Source organism: Vigna umbellata, chromosome 1, assembly GCF_029865625.1.
Source record: "Vigna umbellata cultivar VRB3 chromosome 1, Vumbellata_1.0, whole genome shotgun sequence".
Taxonomy (NCBI): Eukaryota; Viridiplantae; Streptophyta; class Magnoliopsida; order Fabales; family Fabaceae; genus Vigna; species Vigna umbellata.
Window position 1 is genome coordinate 16,183,708 of NC_142165.1, and position 27,036 is coordinate 16,210,743.

General features: G+C 31.5%; 2 protein-coding genes and 1 pseudogene across 3 annotated transcripts; 1 reads left to right on the forward strand and 2 right to left on the reverse strand.

Moving 5' to 3' along the window:
- Positions 1 to 276: 276 nt before the first annotated feature.
- Positions 277 to 3,736, reverse strand: LOC124840730 (G-type lectin S-receptor-like serine/threonine-protein kinase At4g27290; annotated as a pseudogene). Its single transcript, XR_015781767.1, has 7 exons — positions 2,456 to 3,736; positions 2,165 to 2,296; positions 1,824 to 1,976; positions 1,534 to 1,744; positions 1,198 to 1,435; positions 973 to 1,120; positions 277 to 708 (listed from the first exon to the last, which is right to left on the reverse strand). The product of XR_015781767.1 is annotated as a G-type lectin S-receptor-like serine/threonine-protein kinase At4g27290 (transcript).
- A 9,040-nt stretch (positions 3,737 to 12,776) lies between these two features.
- LOC124821858 (thioredoxin H1-like) lies at positions 12,777 to 13,978 on the forward strand. The gene is made up of 3 exons (XM_047293804.2): positions 12,777 to 12,945; positions 13,347 to 13,469; positions 13,574 to 13,978. Exons 1-3 carry the CDS (start codon positions 12,856 to 12,858, stop codon positions 13,733 to 13,735), a joined length of 375 nt encoding a protein of 124 aa, XP_047149760.1. The 5' UTR covers positions 12,777 to 12,855; the 3' UTR covers positions 13,736 to 13,978.
- Positions 13,649 to 19,844, reverse strand: LOC148204790 (beta-galactosidase 5-like). The gene is made up of 18 exons (XM_088097726.1): positions 19,372 to 19,844; positions 19,145 to 19,240; positions 18,943 to 19,055; positions 18,777 to 18,843; positions 18,563 to 18,655; positions 17,990 to 18,133; positions 17,747 to 17,835; positions 17,547 to 17,652; positions 17,370 to 17,457; positions 17,023 to 17,141; positions 16,759 to 16,923; positions 16,438 to 16,616; positions 16,088 to 16,197; positions 15,904 to 16,013; positions 15,695 to 15,802; positions 15,503 to 15,616; positions 15,212 to 15,414; positions 13,649 to 14,750 (listed from the first exon to the last, which is right to left on the reverse strand). The coding sequence occupies exons 1-18, from the start codon at positions 19,540 to 19,542 to the stop codon at positions 14,606 to 14,608; spliced, it is 2,220 nt and encodes a 739-aa protein (XP_087953852.1). The 5' UTR covers positions 19,543 to 19,844; the 3' UTR covers positions 13,649 to 14,605.
- Positions 19,845 to 27,036: the final 7,192 nt, after the last annotated feature.

Consider the following 27,036-nt stretch of genomic DNA (forward strand, 5'->3'; position numbering starts at 1 on the left):
ACAAACTGAAAATTACAGTTAATGCTGTCAATCTTTCCTCTGTAGATTATTTATTACATCCCATAATAATAAACATGGGCAAAAAAAACCATTGTATAAATTGTTACATGTATCATTTCATATTTTGCCATTAAAAAATAAAGTAGAATGTCCCTAACTACAAGTGATTTACTCACAGATTTGCTTTTGGTACCGTTCTAAAAAGTCTCTTACTAAGGAATGTATCTTATATGTATATAAATCCATGTGTATTTCATATTTTATGTGATGTGGAACTTTGTTTGTACCCAACAAAAATAACATCTTTTCAATAAATGAACAAACTTACACACAAGCACTTGTGCTAATAAGTTGTTGGAGATATCTTAATCCTTGAATAATGAACAGAAAAAGTTCTCTATCGTGGCTGTAACAAGGACATTGTAACTTCGTTTTGTGATCTATCTCCACAACTTCTCGAAGAAGATTCTGCCTGAATGGGAAACTGAGTTGTTCCTGTGTAGAACCCAGGTGGACTTGGCTCAGGCAAACCTTTTCACCATTCAACATCAAAACCACAGAGGACATGTTTGGTCTGTTTTGTGGTGTTTGTTGCACACATAATAGACCCACATGAATGCATCTAAGTACTTCAAGTGGTGTGGTTGGATAATCTAATACCTCATCTATTAGCTCCACTGGCTTTTCTTCAATCCACAATCTCCATGCCTGAAATGGAATGAAAACCAACAAGTCAAAGTCAATGCCTATTCAATTTTTTCATGTTTTAATTGCGAGCATAAGATCAAGAGTATTGAAAACAGTTTGCGTGAGTTTACTTTCAATAGTTTGACTTTTTTCTTGTATATTTATTCCAAATTTCATACCTATCTATTGCTACCTATTCAGATTACAGCATCTATCTTATTTATTAGGACACAACAGATAGTTTTGGATGATTGAAACAAGGAAATAAATAGCCTTTAAGCTTACATGACTAAGAAGATTAAGCTGATGCTCAGAGTCATGAAAATTGCGATTCTTTTTCCCACTAATTATCTCCATTACCATCACACCAAAGCTAAATACATCAGATTTGATTGAGAAATGTCCATGGAGAGCATATTCAGGCATATAACCACTGTAACACAAGCATGAAAAATTTTGATGTCAAACTGGGTTGTAACATAGTAAAAATACATGACTTTTACTACTTACTATGTTCCCATCACTCTATTTGTATTTGCCTCAGCTTGATCTCCACCAAATGTTCTAGCCAAACCAAAATCTGATATCTTTGGATTCATGTCGTTGTCTAGAAGAACATTGCTGGCTTTGAGATCTCTGTGGATGATTCTCAATCTAGAGTCTTGGTGAAGATAGAGTAGCCCTCGTGCTATACCATCAATAATTTGAAGGCGCTTTGTCAAATCCACTTGTTTACTTTGCGTTGAATCTAACAAAATTTCACTTTTTAAATCAGTGTAAGAACTACACAATAGCAAGAGAGAGCAAAATGAAGAGCCATAATTTTCATGGTGTGAGATTTCAAACCAAAAATGAAGTAATCCAAGCTTCTGTTGGGCATGTATTCATAGATCAAAAGCCTTTCTTCTTGGTGAATAGAGCAACCATGAAGTTTTACAAGATTGCGATGTTGAAGTTTTGCCATTAACATGACTTCATTCTTGAATTGCTCTGCTCCTTGTTCAGAAGTTTTTGCAAGCCTCTTCACTGCAATCTCTTGCCCATCTTGCAGTATACCCTGAGAGTAATTTTGAAACTTTGGTGAAGAGAAATTATTTATGCCATAACAAGGCTTGTTTGATGTGAAATTTAACTACCTTGTACACTGGCCCGAAGCCACCTTCTCCTAATATGTTACTGGGTGAAAAGTTTATTTGTAGCAGCAGAGATGGTTGAAAAATCAAATATTGTTGATAACTCCAAATCTTCCCTCTCCCTTTTGTACTTCCAAAACAATATTTTTAGCACCTCTGAAAACAATGGTAGGAAATACCAATATGGCATGGTTCACAGCTTAATTTAGCAAACAAAATAAAGGATAATAAGAACATGAATCAGACTTTAGAATTGAACACTTCTCCTCATTCTAATAATTATATTGAATTCTGATATTTGATTGTATCATAAAGAGTCAAATTTTACTTTTCCATAAACTCACCTCTCTTCGAGAGCTTCTTCCTCTTCATATATGTGAATGTAGCCAATCCAAGTACCACGACCAAGAATACAATGCTTACTATTATCCCTGCAATATTCTTGCTATTGAGGCTCTGATTACTCCCTCCATGATCTGAGGAATAAACTGCATGAAGATTGCAGTTTAAGAGAAACAGAAAAGGAAAGCAAAAACAGGAACATGTTTGAATTTCACTTCAATTAGGAACATAAATTTCTTTCTGCAATATTTTGACCGAAACTCAAAAGATGATAATATAAGAAATGAAAATACCTAACTCTGAAGCTTCAAGTCTCATGTAAATATCTTGTCCTTGGTCTGTGTGTGTACTCAAGTCAGTAATGTCACCAAACCAAAGCAAGCACCCTCCCCCACTGGGATCTATATTTGCGTATGCTGTGCAAGAACAGTTTTTCAAACACAAATCCTCACACTTCTCGAGGCTCAAACTGTCGTTATACCAAGAAGAAGAAGTGTCTGGCAACTTCATTCCGGTGTACTTCCTAAACCTATCACCATGACAACTCAAATTTACTCTTCTGACACACCCACCAGACCAATCCTGTGAACTCCACTTTTCATAGAACTTTGGTACAAAACCATCTAAACATGTACATATTTTTGGAGAGTTAGTAACATTACAAAGTGAATTCACATCACAAAAGGAATAATATTCACATTGATCCATGGGACGAGTGGATAAAATCTCCCAACTCCGGCTGCCACCCGACCATAACAAACGTTGTACATAACCAGATGGGGTGATCACTAACCTAGTAATAGTTTCAGCCTCTAAGGTCCTGTATTGGTAAATGATTTCCTTGTCGTTAATCTCAAGCGAAAAATTTACGAGTCTGAGCATTCTTCTCCATGAAACTCCAGTGAAAGCATAGCCGGTCCATGACCCTCCTCTACTGATCAAAAGTTCTCCGCTTGTAGTAACCAGTTGAGGATAGCCATGAGCATCTATGTGATACGAAAACTCACCAAAGCCAGGATCTTCTGTGTTTCTCCAAGATGTGAGAAACCTAAAAGGACCAGTCACAAAGTTTGTACGAAGTTTCATTCCTGCAAGGAAAGTGTCACCAGGGTAATCAAAACTTTCCCACAAAAGGTCTTTTGTGCTGTCTCCATCTTGCACAACAAGATTTCCCGAGTCTAGAAGCTGCATGACTGGTTTCTTAGCAGTTCTTGATGAATTGGAGGACCACACAACACTCCCTGAGGCATCAAGAATAACAGGAACTCCTTGTTCTGTTAATGTGAAAAAGGCTGTTGAGTTTTTCACTGGGGCATCTCTGTTGGCCACCCACACAGTAGTCTTTGGTGATATGTTCTTGTACCATATACAAAAGTATTGATCTTGTGAATTTTCAAACTGAAAGAATCCAGCTTCAAAAGTTCCAGCAGAAGAAACCATGGTCGTATTGCCTTGGATTGATTCATTTGGAGTAAGAGTAAGGGTGCCTTGTATAGATAATAAGAACCTGGAGATGATGCAGAAAAAGAAAACGCGTACCATTGTTAACTTTGGTGTTTATGGTGGTTTTCCATGGTTACAAACCTCCATAGTTCATATAATTAAAAACACTGGAAGAAAATGGTTGTCCAAGTCTCTAAGACGTGCCTGATGTCTTGAAAAGTCTTCAGGATAACATTCAGGCTGCATTTTTAGACCAACATCACTATAACAAATTAAAAAATTGTCTAATATTGAATTTTTTACACACCACTGCATGTGAAAGAAAAATTGTTTTACTCTGTGACGCTAGAAATCAAATGAAATTAGATGTAAACATGCTGTGGTTGACAATAATTAAGTTTTAATTTAATTATTATATTTAGTAAAAACTAATATTTGTATTTGTTCACTATAGGAATATTAAGTCCAATAAAGTCATTAATACTCCTTCAGTTCAACCTAAGTTTATTTGAATCACATTTATATGATATAACTAAATTTTAATAATTTAATATATTAATTGTTATTTATCATTTAATATTTATTATATCGATGATTTAATATATTAGTCATTATTTATCATAATATTTATATTATTATTATTATTATTTTAGTAGATATTATTTTAATAAGAGCATAATTGAGAACTCATACTAATTTTATAAATATAATTAATATTTTCTATAATTTTCATTTCATAATGAGTCTCATTCTTAGTTCTAGATGTTTACTGGTAGACTTTTTGTTAGAATTTCACAATCTGTCGCAAAGTTCACTTTAATAAAAACAATACCTAAGAAAAAAATTCATAAATTCCATTTCTCAAAATTTTAATTAAAAGTAATCACTTATTTCTGAGATATTCAATAGATGTAGCTTAAAATATGATAACCCAATTTTCCTAAGAATAAACTTAGATAATATCTTTTAACATGAAAACATTGACATAGATGCGATGGAAAATCTCATCATTAACACATTTTATAATTATTAGCCTTCATTTACATAGAAAAGGGTTGGTTTTAAGATTTGAAAAAATTTAAATTGATTAATTTTTCTGACCAGTTATCTTATGGCTTGATATGCAACTTAGAATAGCTATATTTCAGTTGAAAATGTTGTCTAAATGGGTTGCTTTGATTGACAATGGCACCCTTACTTTTCTTTGAAAGGAAAACTCTTATGTCTAAATGATGACATGGTATGTATGTAGTCATATTAAATTATAAAAATATATTCTTTGATACACCTAAATTTTATACATTTATTTGACATTTTCATTATTTATTTTTTATTCTTTTTAAAAAATACAAAAATTTACACTTTTATGATCATTTTATCTTATATTATGTGTCAAGAATGTAAAAGTATGTCATAGTACTATTAACTAAATTATAATGGGACATTTTTGGGCAAAAGCATCACAATATTTTTTTCAAAATTATCAAAATAGATAGTTTTAAAAAAATACAAAAGTGAACAAGGGTATAGTTAAGGTTGTATAATTTTATTGTGAAGTTCTCTACATTTTAAACTAAAATTGTATCGATGACTTCTTTAAAATATTTTTAAATAAAAGTATATTACTTTGACAAAATTTCTTCGTAAGAAAGTCATACCAGCTTAACATATGACTAGCTCATTTTTATAATTTTTTTTAAAGTAGGTGCATAAATATTTACGTGTAAGCAAACTGTGATTCGTTGTTAATTAGTGATTTATCATTATGATTATTATTAGGGGTGGGCAAATAGAATTGAACTATACTGTACTACTAAAATCTGTACTGAACTAAAAACTAATTTGTATAAACTGAACTGAGCTGTAAAACAGTTCAGACAAACTGAACTGAACTATTTTTTGTTTTATCAAACTAGACTGAACTGAACTATACTAAATTGTACTAAACTACAATATAAACTAAACTGAACTACTAACTATACTAATTTTAAACTGAATTATGCTAATGTTAAACTGAATTGTACTAGTTTTTAAACTGAATTGTACTAGTTTTTAAACTGAATTGTACTAGTTTTTAAACTGAATAGTATAACAATACATGTTCTTTTTAATTGAAATTTATTTTAATATTTATTTTATTTTATTCATAAGTGTCTTACGAGTTAACTTTTTAATTATTTGATATTATTATTTTCTATTTTATTTATGTTTCTTTTATTATTATATGTGTATGGAAATTATTTTATTATTATTTTTTTATTTTTTAATTTTTTTAATTTTTTATTTTTTTATTTTTTTATTTATATTATTTTGTCATGAATATTATTTTACTTTTATTTTTATTTTTTTATTTATATTTTTTTGTTTTATATGTGTATATAATTTATTTTATCTTTTTATCTACTTATTTTATTTTAAAATAATTTTTTATTTATCTTTATTTTGTTCCCTCGTTTATTAATCAATTATTTATTATTTATATTTTATTATGTAAAAATTAAACAAATATTTATTAGTTATTATAATATAATAAAAGATGATGCTAGAAAAATTACTCTTGATAATCGTTTGTTAATTTTTTTGTCATTTGATATTTCTATAATATTAATTATTTTTGCTACATTACTATTTTTTTATGATATTTCATTTAATAAAATTTAACGTTAAAAAATATATTTTATTTTTAGTATGTAAAATACTATCATTTAAAAATAATAATATTGATATTTATTTTAAAGTAAGTTAATTTTTAAAATAAATAGTTATTTTAGTGTGTGTGCTTACACACATTTTAATATCATTAAAAGTTTTTTTAACATATTTTTACATATTTAATAATATGTTAAAGAATATAATATATTTAAAGTATTATTTTTTTATATAGTCTTTTTTTATGATTTATATTACTTAATCATTTAATAAAATTAAATTTAAAAAAATATATTTTACTTTTATTACTTAAAATAATATTATTTAAAAAGTAATATATGTTTATTGATGAAAAATATAAAAATTTGTGATAAAAAAATTGTCTTAAAAAATTCATTATTAATTTTTTATTTGAACGGTTTCTTTTATTAATATTTTATTATTAAATAACATTTTCTTAGCAAGACGGAGCAATTGAATGGGAACTAGAGAAAGAAAAGAGTAGACACAGTTTTCACAGTTAACTGAACCGAAACTGTTATAAGTTCAGTTTTTAAAAACTAAACCATAAAATAGTATACTGAACTTTTAGTAAAAGTGGATCAGTTTTTTTAAGTATAATATAGTATAGTTAACTATAATACACTACTTATTTTTGCCCAGCCCTAATTATTATAATCATTCTTACTTGTACTTGGATCTCCCATAAATGTTTAAATGATATACATTAGGGTAAGTATGAAAATGATAGTTTAGCACATACCTTTTTTTACTTTTTATTCTTTTTTAAAAAATATATATATAATTTTATTTTTTATAACTGTTTAAATCTTATGTGGCAAATGTGAAATAAATTTTATATATATATAGCCATCTTGTTACTGTGTGGACTACCGTGCTGCATAATTAAAAAATCTGCAGAAATCGTTGTCTTCTGAACATGATCATGCCGGTTTTTCACACCAGATTACTACATAACTTCAAAATCACGTAAAATCTCTGTAACATAACATACTCAAACTAGATTGAAATCGAGATAGTCGTTGGAACTATTTCTTCTGTTTTTGTTAATATTTACAAATTCAGATCCAAAAAGTTCAAATAGCACACTTCAAGTTATTCCAAGCAAACATGCTATGAGTAATGGCACATTGATCTATGACATAGCCGTGGAATATTAGGAGCTGAAAAACTATATTTAGTATCATTAAGCAGTAATTATGAACAAATATAAAGCATGAAACGTGAAGCATCAAAATTTATAAGGTGTAGTGTATCGATGATGATGATGATGATGATGGTGATGAATCAAGAAGAAGGAAAAGCATCTTTGACAGCAGAAGCAGCAGTAAGGTAGTTAAGCGTGTTCTTGAGGGTCTCCTTCTCCCTCTTCAACCTCTTCGCCGTGTCCTCCAGTTCCAACAGCGCCTGCTGCTCCCTGGGCGCACCCTCGAACGTGCTTCCCACGAAGAACGAAAACGGCGTCGGAAACAGGTTCCGTCTCAAATCCCCCATCTCCTTCTCACCTTTCCCTCCCAACCGGTTCGAGATCCGTATTACGTCCTTCATATACTCCTCCACCTCCTGAGCCAGCGCCTCCGCGTCGTCTCCGCCGTCGTTCTCCGACGGACGGTCCTCCAGCCACGTCACGCGTCCCACCAGGTAGGGTTTGCTGCGGACCACGTCGTTCACGCGGAACCTCTCCTGCCCTTTGCACACCAGAAAGAAGCGGTCGTCCACGAGGCGCTCGTGCTTCACCACCTCCCCCACGCAGCCCACTTCCGAGGTGCCGGAAACGGCGTCGTGGTAGACCACGCCGAAGCGGAGGTCGGTGTGGAGGAGCGTGTGCATCATGATGCGGTAGCGGAACTCGAAGATCTGTAAAGGGAGGATCGCGCCCGGGAAGAGGACCAGAGGCAGAGGGAACAGAGGCAGTTCCACGGCGTCGTCTTGCGGCTTTTCGGAGGCGGAGCAGCGGAGAGGGTGGAGAGTCCGGCGACGGCGGAAGAGAGAGGAGGGTAAGAATATATTAGCGGCGGTAGTAGTGTGAGAGAGAGAAGTGCATGGTGGGAGGTGTGGCATTGGGAATGATGCCATTTTTGTGTTTGTTTTAGAAGAAGAAAGACAGGGATTGCATGATTTAGGGGATGTTTGTGTGGTTTTTTTGTGGCATTTTTGTTGGAGTTGAGAGAGTGAAAGAGCATCCTTTGGCAATCTTTGCTATTAATGTTTGATGTTTGGATTGGATAGAGAGAGTGTGTGGAATTTTGGTGGAAGAAGGGTTCTCTCAGTGGATATAGTGTGTAAGTGGTATAGAATATTCCACGTGTGACTCCTCACCTTCCGAAAAATATCTTACATTACATACTAATAATAATAATAATTCAAAAATAAAATATAATAGCTATGATGAGAAGAACTTAACACGGGTGATGTTCAAATATTACTATATAAAATATCAAAAAGACATAAAAGTAGTATTATTGGATGATACAAAACAACTTAACATGTTTGTCAAACACATATAAATCATAAATAGTTTTTAAATTTAAATGTTCACAGGCAATGAACTTATTCTTACGATGAGACTCTAAAATAAAAGAATTGAAATGGTCAAAGAACTTATTTTTATGATGAGATTTTAAAATAAAAAAATTGAAATGGTTAAATTTAAACGCTGGCAATGAACTTATCATGAAGAGATTCTTAAATAAAAAAATTGGAATGGTTAAGACGATTGTGTCGGACACCATAAGCTAGACCAATAAAATGAGTGGGATTAGTGATGGAATAAAAGTCTCCAACATTATGACATCTCAGAAAAGGAACCTATCTTGAAATCAGCAATAGAGAAGCCAAAAGGATAAAAAAATACTGAAATAATATGGTCACTAGTGAGTTATCGCACAAAAATTAAATTTTTTATAATATATTATGTGTGCAAGACGTTCTTAGGGTTGAGAAGTTTATTGTGAACTGTGGTAAGAGGATTGAGTGACCGAAAGCTTGAATTGGAATACTTTGACCACTACTAACAATAAATGTCTGATTTAAATGGCTCAAATTAGAATAAAATGAGAGGTTAACTTGTGATACTACTTAATGTAACGAGACTCTAGTGCCATGTATCACGTGTTGTTATGAGGCATCAAGGACATGGTGTACGTAACAGCGACAATGTTGGTGGGTGTCGGGGAAGATGAGTTGTTGTAGGCTTAAGAACTCTAACCTAGAATGTCAGCTTGCTTTGAAGGTCCTGTGGATGAGTCCACTCAAATGTGGGATAAGGAGAGTCATCCCCTAAAGATGGGGAGTCCAAACCTAGGAATTGCAAGGGACATACTGAGGTTGCTACCATGATGTAGAAGGAACTACAACAAGATAGCCAAACAAACCAATAGAACCATTTGAGAGAGAGTCATTGGCATTTATCACGTCCACCAAAGCGATTCTAATTGTTGTGATTGTAGTTGGACCTAGAGAATGATTAGACTAAACGTAATGTTAGAGAGGAGTGATAAGTGTTCCTTGGGGTTGAAGTGTGCATGGAGATGTGAGAAGTCATGGTTTTCATCTTTGCTAGACTAGATTCTTCATGATTGCTGACAGGAGCATAAACATGTAGGGAGGTTCAACACACACATACACATAGATCTCCACACTGGTAAGATATTGTCCGCTTTGGATCAATCCCTCACGGATTTGCTTTTGGTATCACTCCAAAATGCCTCTTACCAATGGAGGTATCTTATGTGTATATAAACTCATGTCCATCTCTTATTTTATCCGATGTGGGACTTTGTTTGTACCGAACATCCTCACCTGAGGCCACTTGCCAAGGCTTCACCTGATCATGGAGGGACACGTACTCGTCTGAGCCCGGTCACCAAACCTGAACCATGGGCTCTGGTACCATTTGTAGGGAGGTTCAACACACACATACACATAGATCTCCACGCTGGTAAGATATTGTTCGCTTTGGGTCAAGCCCTCACAGATTTGTTTTTGGTACCACTCCAAAAGGCCTCTTACCAATGGAGGTATCTTATGTGTATATAAACTCATGTCCATCTCTTATTTTATTCGATGTGGGACTTTGTTTGTACCCAACAAGACATTCCTCGACTTATCATGAAGTTATTTGAGACACTAACATTATGCAGAAACATTAGAAAAGTCATTCATACAAATGGAAGCGAAATCATGCTCGAAAGCAACGATAAAGGAATTATGGTTGCCCTAAACAATTGTAATTAAATAGTTACATGTATCCATAGTTTTGGAACCTCTCTCCATGATAGTAGCAAGGAAATCAAAAGAGATAGTGGAGTAGACCCACTAAAGTGCAGTAGAATCAATGGTGGTCCACTGTTCGTGATCAGGATCGGTTGGAGCCAGACATTCCTTCCTAGGTTGAGGGATGATATGGTGAAAAACTCTGGTAGCTTGAGCATGAGTTTCAAAAATTTCAGTCCAAATAGCATAATGATCCTTCTCCATTTCTAGCTTAAGGGGAATGCTATTTTTTAAATTAAAGACAGTGAGTGTCGGGTGAAATTTAGGTTTACTCAAGGAGGATTGTAACGAAGTGACTGGTGAGGAGTCAAGTGCAAAGTTGGTTGAAAACATGGCGTCAAAGATGGGGCACACAACACGACACAAAGACAAGACAACATTCAAGTTGTCATGTGGCGATGCATGGTCGTGGGGACCAAAGGACGGTGTGCGACTGAGAGAAGAAAGGGAGTAAGGACACAAGAACAGGTTGTTGGTGGAGATGAAAGATATGACAACAATAGGAAACAATGGCGGTGGAGACGTGAGATGGTGTGTAAAAGAGAAGGGACATATGACCGACAAACACAAGATGTGGGCACAACGAAGGTTCCAAGGGCTTGGCTTACTCCGTTTTGTATGTTATTGGTGACTAGAACAAACAATAGTGAAACTCAATTATTGTAAGAGAAGGTCATGCTTAAAAAAGAAGAGGAACTATGTAAGGAGATAAGGCATGATAAAAAAGACTAGTAATACCACTTAAAAGAGAAATATAATTTAAATATGTGAATTATCAATCATTAGAGATAAATATATACATAACAATATGATCTAAATCATATATGTAATTATGCACAATATAATTACAGGAGATTTGATAACCTTATTATAGAAATTTAATTAGCTCAATTACATAATATTAATTGCTAATAGACTTAATTTCATAAAAATAATTTAGATTCTATCACAATTATTAACTAGCTTTACTCTCTAGACACAATCACAAACAATTAAATGTCATCAATATAAAACATAAACTTCACTTACATAGATAAATGCTCCTAAATTCTAAAGATGCACCACACATTTTTGAACACAAAATTCTAATCAACAATGAAAACACATTCTAACATTTCTAACTCTAAAAACATATTAAGTCCTTAAATACTATATGCAAGCTAAAAACAGTCCTATGCAATAAATTTCTTAGAAAACTAGAAAAAAAAATTGATTTATTTTGTTCAAAATTATAATCGGATAGGATTATAAGCTTTAACGCCAAAAATTATATAAGGTACTGTGATATTTAAACAGAGACACAGTATAGTCAAATATTTATTAAAAAAACAGATAAAATATTTAAGAAAAAAGTTATAAAAGGATTATAATTCTTGTAAAATAAAAGTTGATTAATAAAAATTATATTTATAATATTACTTTTAATAATTAATCAGGTATTATTTTTTAAAACTATCATTACTCTTGGCTAGTTTTTAATTTTTACATTTGAAGACATATTTATTATTAATTTAACGTAGAATAGTGTATTAATCATCTTTTTTAAATAACCAAATTAGAAATTTGAAACATAATTAAGAAAATCATAGTAATAATAAATAAAAATATTAATCCAAAATTTATTTAACACTTTTATGGCTATAATACTCTGACCACACAACTCTTTCTCTCTCCATTTATTACTTTTGTCAGCTTATTATAGAAGCTATTGTCTGTATTCTCCATTTACTTAACGTCCACAACCACTCTTTCTTTTTAATTATGTATTTGTTTTAGTAGAAAGATTACATATTTTTTAATTGTGTATAAAACAAGTTTTTTTAACAATTATTTTATCTACATATTTAACGTTAAAAATCAATTAAATTGCAATAACTCTAATCAGTTAATTAGATGTTTAATATTTTTATATATTAATTGAAAAACATAAATAATGTATTATATTTAATAAAATATATAGTATATATATTTTATTCTCTGCATTTATTAGTTTCCTTTATATTTTCTCATATTGTAATAAATGTTTCTTTCATATGTTTTCAATGAAATTATAACTCCATGTAAAAACAAAATAATTTAAAATTAATCTTACATTAAACATAATATTTTATAATAATTTAAGAACATAAAATATGTTTAATTTTTTAAAAGAATTACAAGATTACAATTAAATACAGAAAATAACTTAGGAGGAGTACTATATAAAATTCCTCTATGTCTTTCAGCTACCTCACATTCTAAAAATCTTTCTCTCTCTTTGATTCTGTAAACTAAGGTGAAGAAGGCAAGAACTAACATTTCAGACATGGCTGAAGAGGAGGGACAAGTCATTGCTGTTAAGACCGTTGACTCGTGGAAAGACCGTTTCCAGAAGGGAAAGGACTCCAAAAAACTTGTTAGTAGCCAAACAAACCTTAATTTCTCCATCACCTTTACTTTGTTTTCTCTGAGATCTCTTCAGTTTAAGGTTATTTACTTGTTTTCATTGATTATGAAAGTACCACTCTGTTTTTTATCTGTTTCTGGCTTAATACGTCTGCTGAAAACATTAAAAGTGTATTCTTTTTTTCGCTTTCTCTATTTCATGGATAAGAAATTGAAAACCAGTTAAAAATCCAGGATGGTGTTTTTATATTTAAAGAAAAACGAGCAAATAAAAAACACAAGGAACCTTTTTTTATTCATGTGCTTTATAAGGGTTTATAGCATGTTGCTTTCTTTATATAAAAAGAAAAAAGGATCTCTATGTTATGTATGATGTTATCTTTTCACTACAACGTCCTCATAAATTACTAGGTTGTGGTGGATTTTACTGCTTCCTGGTGTGGTCCATGCCGTTTTATGGCCCCAATTCTTGAAGAGCTTGCTAAGAAGATGCCTCATGTAATCTTCCTCAAGGTGGATGTGGATGAACTGAGTGTAAGCACATGAATCTATTTTGTCACATCATTTTATTTTCAAGCTTAAAAGATCACATGGACTATTAGTATACTATGGATTGTTCATTGCATTGATGTTTTCAGAGTGTTTCTGAGGAATGGTCCATTGAGGCTATGCCAACCTTCTTGTTCTTGAAAGAAGGTGAGCTGGTGGACAAGGTTGTGGGTGCTAACAAGGATCAGCTGCACGCAACCATAGAGAAGCATGCTGCTTCTCCTGTTGTTACTTCTACTGTTGTTGCTTGAAGTGAAGTACCATCAGCATCACATGAGGAAGATCAACAACAACAATAAAACATTTTAATATGTTCTTTTCAGTGTGCATGTTTTCTCTATCTATGGCTATGCAGTTTGCAGAACATGAGTCACAGAATAAAAGAAATTGTTGTTGCCTTCTATTTACATGAAAATAAATGGAAATTGAAGTACTAACTTTGTGAGCATAGCATTTATGAGAATGTTTAGCCTCGTGCCTGTGTTTTTCTATCATTACCGTGGACTTATCTTTTTCTATATATGATTTGTTTGACGGAGTAAACAAAGTACTATAAGGGTATTTTTAGTACTATATATAGTCAAGGTGTTTTGACAAACTATAACAATAAAGTGCTGCTTCAAGAACTGTACTTAGAATCAGTTAGTGATGCACTTCAAATGAAGTTCTTAGTGTTTTTGTTATAATACTAAAAGATAATATGATGTTATAAAAAAGTATGGTAGAAAATCTTGAGAGATAATCACTGATATACTTGATACTTGCATTGCGTGTATTGAGATATACAGATTACAAGAGTGATATGAGCACAAGTCTGAATTTTGTAATTTTTTTTCATTTCCAAAACACATACATAAGGACAGTTATGTCCAGAAAATAAATTAAAAATCAAATTTGCCACACTTTTTGTGTAATCTGTCATTCTCCATCAGATGCAAGATCAGGAGAATGTGGAATTGGAGATAAACACATCAATGGTTGAACCAAACTCCTACCAAGTGTAGCAAATTTCATCAACATTATGATCTACCAGTGCCAATGGAAGACAGAGAACTGCACAAATAGACATCCAATTTTTTTATGTCGATTATTACCATGTAGCTACTAATATTCACGTTCTTTCAGTTCTTTGAATTGGGTTCACTAGATGCTGGTGTATGTATTGTCCTCTTCTGTAGAGATATTTTCCAAGGATTGCCACCCAATTCTTCAAGCACTACTATCAAGTTATTTGTTGGCTTTAACCATGATCTTGGCACGTGATACCTACAAAATTCCAAATAGAAAAAGGTTAAATCAACTCTTCCATTGTCCAAATTCACGGATGAGGCTAACAGATAAAGTAGCTTTGGACACATTCAAGGGTGACTGTGTTTGTATCCAAAATGGTTGTCTCGTTATCAGACTCCACTTTGTAGACTTTGGTATTACTCTAAGATATTGAGAACTTGATTAAATAAAAGTTTCAGTAAATACTTACAGGGAAAAAAATTCAAAACAAATGAAACATTTCTAGTAAGTTAAAATTGACTTGGAACTTGAATTTAGATAACTTAAATGAAAAGACTTCTATAAAAGTTAAATCACATAAGTTGATACACCACAAAAACATAATGGCTCTGTGATCTGCATAGAGGGGTATGTGGCTTTTTCACACAAACAGTTATGTGAGTATAGTTTTCCTGAGGACAAGGATGTCATGTTGAAGTTCAATTGAAAAGTATTACCATTGTTGCGTAGGTTGTCCACAACCAAGTTGGCATTTTGCAGGCCGGTATGTCCCAGCATAGTTGCAAGAACTACAAGCACCCTTTGCATAAACCATCCAATATCTCCCTATGCTTTGTCCATTGATCCATACCTGACCCTTTCCCATACTGCTAAGGTCCAAGGCCAATGGTTCAACTCCATCAGGTGCGTTGAAATAAGCCTGAAGGTTCCATGTTCAGGATCAGTAACAGGCTTCTCATTTTACACGTTAAGATGTTGTTATATCATAAACCATTAACAATTCTTACCTTGTGCCATTTCAACTGTGACTGGCTTCGGACATCAAGAGAGTCTCTCACCCAGTCAACAGATGAAACCCCATTTGGAGACACCAAATTCATAGCCTCCCCTTTTAGGCCAATCTGTTTGTTTATATACCATAGTTAAAAAGTGTATGATAAATCCTCTGTACGCATATGTTAGATTTATGTCTATCAAACCTGGTATGACCATTTCTGCCATGTCAAATCCTTCTGTCCATGGTCAAGTCCATGAAGCAAAACTCCTGTGATCCCAGCTTTCCATGTTTCAAAATGGAATCCAACATTCTGAGGTAAAAAGAAGAACAAAAGTTATCAATATATGAGCAAACTGCTAAGTATAAAGGAATGATCAAGTTCAAATTGGAGTTCAAAAGCAAGTTACTTACGGGTAATCCAACAGCTACACTGAGAAGGGCTATTTTATTGGTTCCAGCACGTAGGTTGACAGGGCCATTGAATGTGCAACTTCTGTCTTCACTTGTCCCAAAAGCTGAGCCTGTAAAAGGAATTAGGAATCATCACATGTTGGTTGGATTCCAATCATAAGAGTTACCGAGTTAAACTACAAACCTAAAAATTGACCGTTGATGAACACGTGGACAGCATGGCCTGCTGAATGCACACTGATGCTGGGCTTGTTCCCCCCTCTAAGAAAGGATTCTGATGAACTAATGTCAACGCTGTGTGGCATGCAAACCAGAAAACAGTGAGATTTCAACTGCTGAGAACTAAGAAGTGAAACAAAGAATTTCATTGATTTGAGATGGACAGGAAGATTCAAAGCTGAAAGACTGAAGAAACGGCAGAATTCAAGAATTTCTTCAGAAAAGAAAGCTTTTATGCATGACTCAAAAATACTTTGAATTCACTGACTGCTGTTAAAAAAATCTAGAAGAAAATCTGTATACTAACTAACTCACCTGGTTATATACCATAGATAGTCACTAGTGTCTCTGGTGGCATTTAGCTGTTCTAATAGTCCAGAAGCTGTGATCTTTGAACTTTCTGATAGTGAAGATACATCTTCATCATACGTCTCCCATGAGAACAACTTAGAGTTGCTAGGCAACATTTGTATCTTTGTAGTTTGAAACCTCACCTTGATGAAGGCAGAACAATCCAATCAATAACTTGATGCAAAAGGGAAAAGCAGATAGCAAATACTTGATGGAAAAACAATAGCTTCTTCTTCCATCATACTAAATTAAGATGGAATAAAAGGCCCCTTTAAACATTCTTACTCTTGCAGTGTTGAAAACATCTGTTTTACAATCGGGGAGGATGCTTATGGACCAAGGAGGCAAGTCATATTTCCTGTTATTGAAGGTCACTCTTGCAGCAGAATTGGAATGGTAGTTTGCCAGAAAAGCTGCACATGCTCCATTTTTTGAAGAGAACACATGAGCCTGGAAGATAATTACGACATGAATTCACCATGAAAGTAGTTTATCTTAAAGAAGTACACAACTAGACGAGGTTACTGCTTTACATCAGAGGCAACTGACCTGCTCATACGTTCCTAATGATGTGACAGTGGGATCTGAAGAAACCAAAGCACGTTCACATTGCTTAATAGCTTTATGAAGGTCCATCAAATGACCATATTTAGGTTCCCTGATCAAACCTGAATGCGGTGAAACACTCACTCACTTAATTTTCTTATACAGACCATGATAGAACAGATTATGAGACAAAGCTATCTTTTAAAACAGGTACTGTTATTTACTTGAATAGTTAAGGGTACTATTTCATAGGATTCGTTGTTGACACTAGAACAAAAAATGAAAAGAATTTATGGCGGAATAAATTACAAATAAATGCTCTTGATGTTTTCAAAGCAAAATTATCTGACCATATTCATCAATTGGAGCATCATAGTCATAGCTTGTGGTAATGAATGGCCCTCCAGCCGATCTTCCAAAATTAGTTCCTCCATGGTACTATATCATTTGTCATTAAGCCCGTGAGAATACTAATATTTTCTAGTATGTTTTGTTAAATGCGAAATAAATCATTGAAGAACACCAACCATGTAATAATTGATGTATGAGCCACCCTTTTGAATGAAACGAGCAACTGCAAAAGCTAGATCCTGCACTGGTCGCTGGTAAATTGGACCACCAAACTCTGTAAACCTGATGTCCAAAATGGGAAGAAGAGAGAAAAAGATCAAAAGGGTAAAGAATTCAGATAACCATGCACAAAAGAAAAGAAGACTATATAACTTACCAGCCACTCCAAGATTCAGTCCAAAGGGTAGGCTTGTATGGTTTATTTGGGGAGAAATAATCACAATAGAAACCATTACAGGCATTTATCTGTTGAGAAGAATTGAGTAGACCCTTAATAAAAGTCTAATTGTGATGAACTTAAAGAAAGAGAAAAAGACTGGTATTGAAGTAATTCTCATTAATGGTGTAACAACTGAAACTGATGAATGAGTGAAGCAGCTAAGAGCTTGAGATTGCTCACCACTGGATCTGGGGCATCGTCTTGCTTGCACATCACCCAGGGAACTCCTGTGTTCAATCCTACAGCCATCTTTGCAGCCCAGTTTGTGTATGCATAACCAGCACCTCCCAATTGCTTGCTTTCTGGTCCATACTCATTTTCAATCTAGAAATTTTAACAAAGGTAGAGACAAATTTAAGATTTTATCTTCAAGTAGTGATGTATTAGCACGATTTTTGTGAGTTCCAGATCAAATCCATGGTTTTTGTGTAGCTTGCAAATGCAAATATCATGAACCAAAACGTCATAATCACACTGTTATAAGACTTATCTGATTCAGTATACCAGAATTTAATATGGTTCCGTGATGACTGGGGTAACATTATTGACAAGCTTTTTAAAAAGAAATCCAGGATCTCAGAATTTTATAGAAGAAAGAGGATAGAATTGTGCTCCAGGAATTTTGAACATTCATCCAAATTTCACTTTATGAGGAACTTATTGCCATGCAAAAAACATGTGGGAAACAATTTTTGAAGAAACACTTTCAGCTATGACGCTCCTGTGGTGAAAAAGGTAAAAGGAACTGCCGACCTGAGAAAGAATGATTGGACCACCCTGAGACTGAAATAGCTTTTCATTCTTCATCATCTGGACTATCTTCTGAGTGAAACCTTGCATTGCAGCCTAAAAAGTGAACAAGTTAAAAAGAAGTATTTTTCTGGTTTAGACCATTCAAGATTTGTTGATTAAGCAGGGAGAGTCAGAAGACAGAGACAGAACTAAAAAATTTAAGTTAAGGTCCAACCTTGAAAGGGCCATTATCTGTTCTGAAGCTGATGCCAGGAACATACTTCAACCAAACAGGAAACCCTCTGCATCATTAAAGAATGTGATTTGAAATCACAATAAGCATTCACATTCACACCAACAAACCAAAGAAATCCACAAGGGAAAGTTGAAGGTGTATGTACCCAAAGTTCCACTCAGCACACACATAAGGTCCAATCCGAAGATGGACATAGAGCCCCACCCTCTGCACTGTCTTAATAAACCGTACCAGATCGTACCTCCCTTCAAAATTGTACTGCAATTAAAAATAACACACTGTGAGATGGTACTTGAGAATTTAAAACCGAATTCAATGCAGTGAAGATCCAGATTCCAGAGTGGTACAATGCCAGGAGATGGTTCATGAACATTCCAGAAGACATAAGTGTCAATGGCATCAAGACCTCCACCTTTGGCCTTCCTGATTAGATCCTCCCACATCTGCAACAACACACATTTCAAACAAACAACTCAGAAACGCAGCAATCAATCAGCAAACTTTAAACAGAAACAAAAAAAGTTGGAAGAAAAGGGAGACATATTATAATGAACATATGTATGCATATACATACTTCAGGAGTGCTTCTGGGGTAGTGAATGGAACCAGATATGAGGATTCTCCTTTGGCCATTGATGATAATGGCCTTCCTATCATAAGTGACACTGCAATGGATAAACTCAGAACCCACAAACAAGATGGTGAAAACAAGTACTAGAAGCTTGGAAACTGAGATGGTTTCCATAGCTTCTTGCTTTCTTCCCCCTACAACTGAATGGAGGGAAAGTTTTGAAAGTATTTAAGACAAGAGAGAGAGAGAGTTTGAGGTATGGGTTCTGCTGTCTGTTTCTTTGAATCTGATCTAAAGCTGTGTACCTAAGACCATAGTGCTTTTGTCTGTGATTCTTTCTGCTAGTAGTGGTACCAACTGCTACTTCCTGAGAGTTCCGCACATGTCAGGGAATTGTGTTTTATTTTACTATTTATGTTTTGTTTTGGTATTTGGACTGTTTTTTGCTTTGGTCTGAGAGTTTGAAACTACAAAAGTTCATTCTTTTATGCTTTTTTAATCAAAGCCTTGTTTATTGCTTCAAGTCTTCAACTTTACAACTACGGCATTAACAGCAGATAACCTTTGGTCAAAAAATAAGAAATTGCAAGTGTTTTGCAATGAAGAAGATCATCATTCTGTCGGGCTCCACTCCTTATTATGTTACAGTTGCTTTCAGTTAAAGAGTTGCACAGTGAAGGATTTCAAATGTTAAGAGTAAAACAGACAAGTCACCCAATATTTTCATAAACACATTTTATATTTATTATTTTACTTTAATTTCCTTTTTCTTATTCATAAAAGTTCATTTTTTTAATATTAAACATTTTAATATGTAATATCATGTATACGTACCAATCGAATTGAATTATCTTAACTCTCTAAAACCTCCAAATTCACTTAGATTGATTGATCCCTGCAAACATTAGTGACCGATGACATAAGAAAGTCTCAAGATAATAATTAATAAATAATACATGCTTATAACAAATTTTGCATCTTATAAATACAAAAAAAAATTTACATCTTATAAATAAAAAAATAAGATAAAAAAATAATTAATTGTATTTATTAAACATTTAAAACTTAACTGTAATAATCAATCAATTAATATAAAAAAACTGACTTAAATATAAAAATGCGAGATAAACTGAATCATGTGAAGTGGTTTAAGTGTGAAGATATATTTCTCAACCCTACCAACCGAAATATGATCCAAAGCTACGTTGTATTTATTTTTTTTCAACAAAAATAATACGAATAAATAGCTGTCAGAAAAACATTTTAAAAGGAAAAACATAAAAATATAAAAGCATTAACTACATTTGAATCTAAAATGGATTAAAATAAATAAAATAAATACATTTGAAATTTTATATTTTAGACTTGTGACAGATGTCAATTGATTATGTACGTCACTGAAATAACAATATAACTAAACTTGCTAAGTGTGACAACATGTTACTTAAATACACGTAATAGCATGTGAATTACTGTGCATGTTAATAAAATGACAGCAATTAACCTATCAAATTACATGATAATCCAATTTTTTTATCCTTAAACACGATAGTGAATCTAAACAACATAAATATATACAAATCAAACCATGTGATAACTGACAATTACTTTTCTACACTTAGATACGAAATAAAATGTCAATTATTGAAACCACAAATCTCGATAGTTACACTTCTAAGTCAAATGTATCACATGTGTCACGTACCTTTGTCGTGCCACAATTTTGTACCTAGCATGTAATTTTTTATTTTTTATTTTATTCTTTATATATGTTTTAACTGTGCCTTTTTTTTTCTCTTTTGATAGCCACGAATATGCTTATCCCATCCTGAAAACTACATTTCTCTTGCATTATAGTGCCACAATGCAAATATCTTGCCATTTTTTTACTTAAAAAAACTATTTTTTTTCTTTTATGCATATATTATTATTCCTCTTGTCATAGGGTTACCACCCTACCACACTGTTCATTTCACATTATTTGTTTGCATGTGGTGGGCACCCATGCTATTAATTTCTCTTACGCGTTGTGGATCACATAGTAATCCCCATGAGTTAGAGAATATTATTTCATGAATTAAAATTTATTAATTAAAAAATATATAATTAGATTGTTCTATCTTGTTTATTTAATAAATTTTTCACGATAAAACAAATTTTCATTATATATACGAGCACAATTCTTATAAAAAATTTATAAAATTGGATTAAACTTAAAATTCACTTATCATATAATATTAGAGTTATTTAAAATATATCTTAACAAAAATTTGTTATTTGTTAAGTTTATTGAATCATTCATCATTGAATAACTCAATCCCATAAAATCAGTTTATAAAGTGAGATTTGCCCCACTTATATATTATAAATTAGTCTTATCTTTAGTCAATGTAGGACTTCCGACCCATCCCTTCACGCCGAAGTAACCTCACCTTATAAGCCAATTTTGTGGGATTGAGTTAGGCTTAAAGTTCACCTCTTATCATGGTATCAGAGTTAAGTAAGAGCTTATTCTAGCGATATTTGTTGTTTGTTGGGCATATTGTTTCACCTGTTATTAAACTGTTATCTGATCACTTGTTAATGTCTAGTCTCACGCTCGAAATGAATATACCTTAGTGTGAAGGGGTGTGTTGGAAGTTTCACATCGACTAGAGATAAGACTAGTTTAAAGTTTAAAGTATATAGATGAGTGCAAACCTTATCTTACAAGTTGATTTTGTGAAGTTTAATTAGGCTTAAAGTTTATTTCTTAATACAGACCAATTTTAAAAAGTTGAATTAATTTTAAAATTGACTTACTAAGAACATTTATCTTAATTTATAATTTTTAATAAATTGTAATTGCTAAAAGAAGAGTGTATTAAGAAAAGTATGTTGGAAAGAATAACACTTCTAACACTATTATTGAATGTATTATTCTCTTAGGACGACAAATTTGGTCTTCTATGGTTGTCGATTGTGTTGTTAGCTGGTGATGGTGGTCTTGTCTCGTGGGGTTTACATTTAGGATTTGGTTCCATGTGAGATGAAGATGATGTTTCGTATTTGCGGTCTCGTGACTTTGCCTTGTCCCCAATAAGAAATAGGGTAAGTATATTCGTGTAATAACTTTTTGAGGTAATGTTTTGGTTAATGAGTCAAATTAATGTACCATAAATAGTTCATCAGCTTTTCTCGACATTAGATATGTTATTTCTTTCTCTTGCCAAAGAAATGGCTAAATCTATCTACTCTAGGAGACGATGATGATAATAGAGTAGTGTTGTAGTTAATGTGTCAAATTTAATTACTATATATGGTAATTATAGGTCATGAAGTAGTAGTGTAGTAGTTAATGTGTCAAATTAATTTCGACATATCTCTGTCAGATTTTAAAAATCTCCTTTTTGTTACCTTTTAATAATTTAATGTTCATTTTGTATAATTATATATAGAAGAATAATTACAATGAGTATTGATGTATTTGGTTTTATTATAATAATAAAAGAAATTATAGTTTTAATATAAATAGTTTAATTTTACTATTTTTATTTAAAGTTAATTAATAGTTAGGATAATTATTCATGTATTTCGTTTTTAATAATTGTCACTGTATTTATTAAAATAAAAGTTATTCGTTTAAGATTAATTGTATATTTAAGTTAATTTTCACTCTAATAAACGTTTGTGACAATTATTAAATATTAAACAAATTTTTACTCAAATAATGTCAACTGATTATGTAAAGTAACATGTAGCAAAATGAGTTTAAACCTATGAATTAGATTAAAGTTTTCAACTTGTCTAAAACAAAAATTAAAATTAAAAATAATTTAAAAAAATAAATTGTTTGTATTACTTGAATAATTTAAATTATTAATACTTACAGTTTTAATTATTAATTATAATAGAGTAATTTAATATATAAAGATAATATTATTTTAAACTTTCAAAATAAGCAATTATAAGGAATGGTTGTTACTACCATTAACAAAAGAGAGATGAGTATGAATAAAGAATGTGTATAAATGAATGAAAAAAATAATTGTGTTAATAAAGAAGATAAATACAAATGAAAGAAGATTTGACATCTTTTAAGGTAATGTATTATTTTTATATGTTTTTATGAAAGCATACATACCCACAACATATAAATCAGTGTTGATTTAATTAATAGGAACTTAAATAAATATAAACACTATAAATAAATATAAACACTATAAATAAATAAAATTTTCATTAATTATGTTGACATTGATTTTATTTTATTTACCATACACTAAGTCGAGCCAATATGATCTTATCAAATATTTTTTACTTATAATAAATAGTTAAAAAATAATTAGTGTTACCATAAAGTTAGGTAAGTCGATTTTATTAATGCATAATAATATTAAGCAACTATATTAGTGCTGCCTCTAATTCAATTATACAAATATTTATTTATTAAACATGTTAGAAACAATTTATTTTAGTCTAAAAATTTGGTTAAACAGTTAAATTAATTAAAAAGTAATTTTCTATATTTTATTTTTTAAAAGTTAATATTTCACGTCACCACGTTAAAGTCGACAACAGCACATTTTTATCAATACCAATATTTGAAAAATGATTTAACTTCTTTATAGTAAATTTATCATTATAACCATAGTGCTATTATTACCAAACTAAACACAAATATTTATATCAATACTAACCTTTTAAGTAAATTATATTAGTTACAAAAGAATTATAAAATTACAATTTTTTTTCTAGTTTCTAAAAATATTGACCATTCTCTATAGAAAAATATCCTATAATACTTTTTTAACAATAATTAAGAAAAAAATGGGTAATGTAAAGAAATGTCAATGAAAATTTTATAAAACCTTTAGGTAGTTAGTGTTATTAGGTAAGCATTTTTAATGTTAGATGTAAAATAAATGCAAAGTGTTTCTGCTCAAAGGGACCGTGGGCCACTCTTGCTGCAACCGCTCGGGTACGCTATCGGTCCTACTCACTACCTCCTGCCCTCCTGACTCTTGCTCTCTCAATCTCAAAGTGGGGTGACCTACAGAAAATACTCCGACGCTAAAGTCAAAATTTGTCCTTGCAAGTCTATCGAAAATTAGTCAAAAACCGAGAGTTTCCGTTCTCAATCGATTGTTATTTATATGGTTTCAGAGAATATTATCCATTAATTTACCTCTTAATGACGTTCAAAGCTTATCTTAACTGCTCGACAATGACCGTTACCTCATTAATTACACATTCATGAACATTCAAATGTTGTCTCCAACAAACGGCTGGAGAGGCCCGATCAGACATATTGGATTGTCGTTTCCACATATTCGATATTGTCTAAGCATGCCCGGTCAGTCAATCCTACTTGATAGGAACACAAAGTACAAAGAATATAAGTATTAAGAAATTATTACATTTCATTTCCCTTCTATTTTGTCACCAAATTCCAATATATTATTATATATGATGAGCTAGGTCTTTTGTTCTTTCTTCTACGTTGTTGTATGTTTGGTTTTTTGTCTCCAATGACAATATGCTTGCGTAGTTATTATCGGTACATTGTGATGGCACACAAACAAAGTCTACATGTGCAAATGACATCATTCTCCACTTGTTTTATGTTCGTTTTTGGTGTCTCGACCAAGAAAGAAACACACATTTTCCTACTTCTTTTTCATTTGATAGTAAAAAGCAATAAAGTATTAATCTCTTTCGTCCAAAAATGTATTATAAATTAGATTAACGTCGTAATAACGTATTTTTACATTTATTTGACACATAATATAGGTCTTGTTCTTTTGAGTGAATTTGAGGGAGTGGATTTGAGGGTATTTGAGAGAATTTTAAGATAATTTTTTTTGTCGTTTATTTGAGTGAATTTGGAGGTAAATGAGAGTGAATATGGAAATAAAATTTGTAAGAATTAGTATAGAATTGTATTGACGTGACAAATTAAAAAAATTTTTTTTCAAAGTCACTCTCATTCACCTCCAAATTCACTCAAATAAACGACAAAAAAATTTATGTTCAAATCCACTCCCTCAGGTCCACTCAAAAGAACAAAGCAATGAAGATGAAATGATCATAAATAAGTGAATTTTTATATTTTCTTAAGATAAAAGAGAGTAAAAAGAAAAAAAAATAATATAAAATGAGTATAAAATATTTATGTGTGTATATTTTTTATATATTATGATCTTATATGAAGGCTATTAATGGTAGTTGGCATCACGTTTTGCTCTACCAAAAACCTTAGGGTTTCTAATTACAAAATAGAAGGTGATAACGTATTCAATGCCTTTTTCAACAACCAATTATGTGTCTGTCGGTTTTATGCACCAAACTTTTACAATACACTGGTGGTGAATTTAGAAGATTGTTTTATGCATAAAAAAACATTGGTTAGAAAAATAAAATCATTTGTTTATTTATTCCAGTGTTCAATAACTTTTCATGTGTTATTAAAAGATATTTCCATAAACTAAAAGTTATATATTTATAAATTATTATTGATCATAAAATGAGGTGAGATTAATTTTTAACATATTAATATAGACGCGATTTAATAATAAAGCATCTCAATTTGTATTTATTTGAATTATATTTATGAACTAAATCTTGATAATTGATTATTATTTATTAATATGTTATTATTTATTATATTAATATTATTTTTTATATATAAATATTATTTTAATAAAAACATAGTTTTATGTTCTAGTTCATACTAATTTTATAAATACAACTAAAGCGTTAAGATTTAAATAAAAACACATGTAATTATGTAATTAGTCATAAGGTAGAGTAATAAGTTTGTATTAATTGAAAGAAAACTTGATGAAAATTGTAAAGTGTTTAAATAAATTTTAATATTTATATATGTTAGTTGTTTTTTCACAATATTCACCTAATTAAAAGAAAATAATTAATATTCATGAAGATAATTTACGTTTAATTATTGTTAGAGATAACTTTGATATCTTCGTTAATCTGTTATAATTTTCTATAGTTAGATTTTCGTTATAATGTTTTATTACCTGTATTTCCCCTTTATATTTAAGGATATTTTTTTATGGTAAAATAATTAAATTCTCATATTTTTAATAAAAAAAATTCTTCATGTTTTCTTTTATGTGTTTTTCATAAAATACAAGTGAAAAGAAAACTCGAAAAAAAAACTATTAGAAGTATCATAATTTAGTTGTTTTACAATAGAAGAATAGTTGTTTTACCATATAGAAATATGTTTGAATATAATAGAAAAATATAAGTAATAGAAAATTATAACATAAAACCTAACAAAAAAAATCATAATAGAAAACTTAAAAGAAAATCATAAAAGAAAATTGAAAGATATCTAACACCCCTACCAAGGTGGACATGAAGATTATGAAGGTGCAACTTGAAAGTAGCAATTTTAGAAAGTAGTAGGATGAAGGAAATTTTAAGATATGAAAACCTTGATAAATTTGAGAGCTTTGAAAAAAAAAGAATTTTAAGAAAGAATTGAGAATCTTGAGAATGAGAATATTGAGAACGAGAATCTTGACAAATTGAGAAAGTGGATAAATCAATAAATTGGATAAATGTGATGATTGATCAAATATAGAACCAAATTGTTACAATCTTGTCATGTAGAAAGCATAGAGTGACCATAAATAGGTTTAGGGATAAATCTATGAA